General features: G+C 36.3%; 1 protein-coding gene across 1 annotated transcript; it reads right to left on the minus strand.

Moving 5' to 3' along the window:
* Nucleotides 1–799: 799 nt before the first annotated feature.
* On the minus strand, nt 800–4430 carry LOC18054125 (protein YIPF6 homolog). Its single transcript, XM_006453323.2, has 3 exons — nt 3731–4430; nt 1524–1598; nt 800–1172 (listed from the first exon to the last, which is right to left on the minus strand). The coding sequence occupies exons 1-3, from the start codon at nt 4232–4234 to the stop codon at nt 912–914; spliced, it is 840 nt and encodes a 279-aa protein (XP_006453386.1). The 5' UTR covers nt 4235–4430; the 3' UTR covers nt 800–911.
* Between the last annotated feature and the right edge of the window lie 472 nt (nt 4431–4902).

A 4902-nucleotide genomic window follows, 5' to 3' on the forward strand; every position in this document is an offset into this window, starting at 1 on the left:
CTTCGTTGAATAAAATACACACGATAATAGGTGGTTATATGATAAAATCATAAGAAAAACATAACAATGATTGATATAAGCCTTTCCAAGTCATCAGTCCAGTTAGTCAATCAATTGTAGGGGCCGCCCGAAGCATCGGTTTTCCAAATCCATTTTGTGGAACTAGAATGCTTGCACCACTGTTAGTTTATCATCTTCTTGCTATTATTCCTTTTTCAAGATGTTGGTAACTGCATAATATGCATCTCTGTACGCATTATTTTAATATTTTCCAAATTATTGAAAAATACACCGCATTGTTTGAATTATAAGAATAACGAATTTTAGTTTAGGCTTCTTAGCCGTTAGCCTTAAGAATATATTTCCTCCTTTCGGGCAGATTAGTATAGAAGCAGAGTCCATCAACTAATTGGGAAAAAAAATTGAAAAATCAATACAATTTGGAGCAAAATTATGGACCGGAACATCTAATTGTTTTTGTGAGGTTCGAACAAAAATCAGCTTACCAAATATATAGAGCACACAGACTTCAGTATTCTTGAAAAAAATCAGTAGATATCATCATCAGAAATATATGCCAACCACAGCCGAAGGCATTAAAACTGAATCTCCATTCAACAGTTTCATGCCTTTGCAGTAATTGTCATTTGGTTACAAACAATTGCAGCTTGAGCCATATGGACCAACACTCCAACAAATATGATACATGCACAGAGACGCAGCGAAGTTCAATACAACTAGTATAATAATATTTTTTTGATATTAAGTAGATCTAGTCTCCAAGCATTTCAAGTAAGTGTCAAAAAATTGAATTAACATAAAAGCGGGATAAACCAAGGCACAAAATTCCTATATGACTACAAGTGAGTTACAATTGCATATTGGAATACCCTATAACAGGCACCATCACATTAATCAATGGCAATGATGAGAAAACCAACAGAGACATACATGAGAAAGACAGGGTAGAGGGCGAGGGCTTTTCTTCTGGGGTTCACGGCAGAACTCATGAAAGGATAGGCAGCCCATGAGCTCCAAGCCAGTGTCACACACACTACAATCACTTTCACTAACACGTTGTCCTTCAACATGCATATTAAGGCTCCAATATCAAGAGGAAATAGACAATAACCCAGCAGACTCAGACTCTGAAAGAAAATTATGTGTCCACCCTGAAACAATGTAAATACTCACCCAAGTCAATCTATACTTAATCACATATGCAGGCTTTCAAATTTAAAGATTTTAACGTAATGGGTATTCAGTGTTCACCCTGAAAAAATGTTAATGTTCACCCAAGTCAATGTATACTCAATCACATATGCAGGCTTTCAAATTTAAAGATTACAATGTAATGGCTATTCAGTGTTTTTGAGTTTCTCTTGTACACGTAGGAATAATGAGTTGATTTAAATCCAATAACTTGCAGCATCTAAAAGGAAGCAAATTGGTAAGAGAGAGAGTGCCATGCCCACAACAGACACAGAGAAGGGAGGGGGGGCAGTAGAGAGAGAGAGTATTACCAGAAGTAGTACATTCAGGGTCAAGATCACAGCACCAGCAGCAAGTAGTGCAAATGCAACAGCGAATACCTCAGACTAGAAGAAAAGTAGGCAAAATTAGAAACTCTGTCCGCAGAAAAACAACTGATTGTTCTAAATGAATGAAATTTCATGATCTGTACTTCAACAGAAGAAATGATCATCACATAGAGAGAAGAACACTTTGAAATAGGAAACTCGCCACCATAAGCTGACAAAAATTCGGACATCTATATACGAATACATGTCAACCTAAAAAGTAAGACCCCTACCATATAGTGTGGCCTATGACAATATTCGTTCGTAGATAAGGGCAAGGGTGTTGCTAATATCATGCATTTCCTATATAACAAAAATCAACAGAAATAAAACTGTAGGAACCACAAAGTCCATATGTACAAATGGATGTGAAATCTTGGCATGCAATGCACTTATGTTTTGATGCAGGCCAGTTTGAGGGAGACACTGGCTCATGAAGGTAATTCAATCAGATATAAATGCAGTCATGGAATATCTGGATTCCTTTTACGTGGTTCTTGTCAACAGTACAGTAGTGCAGTTACATTACTATTTATCTTCTAGGACTTGAGTGCATTTATTTATTTTTTAAAAATCTTTTTCTGCTTGTTTAATTTTATTTTTAAGAGATAATCCTGCATGCTACCTGTGTACTTGGATTGCACTCCCTTCATATTTCAAAATATAAAAATCCCCGCAATGTTGGCAAACAAGCATTGACCAGAAATTTACTAAAATCAACCAAAAGCTTGACACGAGGTCAGAAGCAGGAAGCTGGAAGACCCAAGGACTTTAGTCATCCAGTATTTCTATCTTACAAGCAACTCCTACGATGCCACTGGTGACTTATTAATTTTGACTTTAGTAGAGTAATGCATAAATGGTTATGACATAATATAAGCTGAATAAAGACACCAAACAGAGAATATAATGGAGTTAGTGATACAGCAGAAGATTCCTCTGATAATACAAAATGTATTAGGGGAACATACAACTGAGCAAGGCCAGACCTCTGGTTAAGATATTGCTATTGCATAGTATATATCATAACTGATTTCTAGGTTATGCTGGAAAAAAGTACCTCATTCAACGGAGATGAGACCAACATATTACCAGAGTGAGCAAAAAAATAGACAAAAACAAATAATTAAGAGGGTCCAGCCAAGTAAACTTCTACCGTACATTATACTATTCCAAATCATAATTAGCACAATAGCTACAGTTGAATTTGCAAAAAGCGAAAGAAAGAGGGAGAGCAGGAGAGAGAAAGATGAAACACTGACTCAATCTGATTAAGCCTCAACGGGAAAAGCCATATCATACAACTTTGTCTCATGCCATAGGACTGCTTTAGGAACTGGGATTGAAACGAGACAGGTAAATATTAGCTGCAAATTGGACACATAGCTGCTTTGTCATTTAGAGGTAAAATTGAGATCCTCCTGACCAATATTTTTTGCTTAAGCAAATATCATCCTGAAGACATCTTCGAATCATAAACTTGGAGCTATACAAATCAAGACCATGTCTCTCAAAGGAAATATTAATGATGAAATCAGTTAAATTCATCCATTAATAAGTTTTAACACATTATGCGGTCACCTCACTCCTTATAGTTACACTGTTTGATGCTTTTACATATAATTAAACTACTGAAGCCAAAATATTTTGTCATCTGGTTCTGATTCAGTTTATTTTTACCAGGACTTAAGTATCAACCTTGACCAAAATGCAAAACCCACTTTTTCATTCTTTCATTTCGACATAAACTAAATACTGGTATCACAATGTAAAGCCAGCCTGAAGCATGGAATAGCAAAAAAGCTTCCGAACAAAAGTTACATAATAGGTGAAACGTATTGTCTCAATCAAGCTGTCTCAAGAATAGGATGAAACCTAACTATACCAGCCACAATGTCCACAGCCATCAACTTAAAGTCATCCAAATCTTTCGAATAATACAATCGCAAGTTATAATCATACAAAGAGTGATAACCCAAACCGATCACAAAATGCAGATGATCATTTCCTATACTAGCCGCACTGTTACATGTTAATTGCTGCATAAACTGAAACTGCCTACTAAACAGCATCTATGCTATTGTAAAACGAAGGCTTAGACAACAGAAAAGATATCGATAGGACTAAAATGCAAAAGATAGAAAGCTGACCTTCTTGACAGAGGCTGACCATGAAAGAGTGAGTCCCAAAAACACTATAAAGAAAAAGGGACCCCACAGATCCCAATCTCTAAGCGCCTTGCCGGGGTCTTCCCTGTATGGATTCGGAAACACAACGAGCTTCAAATTACTCACAATTCGCGACAGATCTCTCTTGACAGTGTCCCAAACCGGCTCGGTCAGCGTGTTCGGGGGCGAGCCGAACCCAGTCGAGGCGATGTTAGGGCGGGAACCGCCAGAGATGGTGGAGGATGGGAGAGGGGGAGGGACGGGGACAGATGGCACCTTCTGATTGGAAGAGGTCGGGGGAGGAGGAGGGATGTTTGACTGGATGAATGGTGCAGAAGAGACCGGGATGGTCGCCGGCCGCGGCGGGCTAGGGGGCCGAGCCGGGAGGACGGTGGCGGGGCTGGCGTTGATTAGGTTTTCGATCTCGTCGATGTCGGATTGGGAGGACGCGTGGAGAGGTATTGTATCGCTGTGCGGGTTCGACATTTTCTAAGAAAATGTTTAACGCTTATTTAAATTTTCTCGGGAAAGTGACGAGATCTAACAAGGAATTGGCAGATCTAGAGAGGGAAGCGAGACTGGAAAAAAACGAAGTGGTTTTTAGTGTGGAAGCATTTGGAATTTTTGATTTTCTGTTGGATCTGGTACGGGGTTTGAGTTTATTGCGAATATTTCAAACGTCGTCGTCAAGAGGACCCCCAAGAAGGGAAAAATGAAAATTTGTGGGGGTGAAAATGAGAATAGAGACAACAACAAAAGTTATTTTTCATTTTCAAAATATTTTTTAAATAAGATTTTATTACTTATTTAAACAGTCACAACAGTATTTAAAATTTTAAAATATATTTTAATTAAGATTATTTAAATAAAAAATAATTTTATCTTTAATTTTATAAAATTACTTTTCCTCACTTCAATTTATATTTTATTATTTTTATTAGAGAGAAAAATATTTTAATTAACATTATTTTTAAAATTTTTTTTATTTAATTAAGATAATATTAACTTATTTTTATTTAAAAAATCTTTTAGAGAATAATATATATTTTTAATATCTTTTTATCATATAAATAAGTAAATAAATATTTAAAAAATAAAATTAATAAAGACTTTTAAACATAATAATTTTTTTTTTCATTTCCTGTCAACCGGGT

This window comes from Citrus clementina, unplaced genomic scaffold (assembly GCF_000493195.1).
Source record: "Citrus clementina cultivar Clemenules unplaced genomic scaffold, Citrus_clementina_v1.0 scaffold_1, whole genome shotgun sequence".
NCBI classification, from domain to species: domain Eukaryota; kingdom Viridiplantae; phylum Streptophyta; class Magnoliopsida; order Sapindales; family Rutaceae; genus Citrus; species Citrus x clementina.

Coding starts and splice junctions, on each gene's coding strand:
- LOC18054125 (XM_006453323.2), bottom strand. CDS start 4,234: ATGTCGAACCCGCACAGCGATACAATACCTCTCCACGCGTCCTCCCAA. Junction 1,599..3,730: donor GGTCAGCCTCTGTCAAGAAG/GTCAGCTTTCTA, acceptor CTTTTCTTCTAG/TCTGAGGTATTCGCTGTTGC. Junction 1,173..1,523: donor CCCTGAATGTACTACTTCTG/GTAATACTCTCT, acceptor ACATTGTTTCAG/GGTGGACACATAATTTTCTT.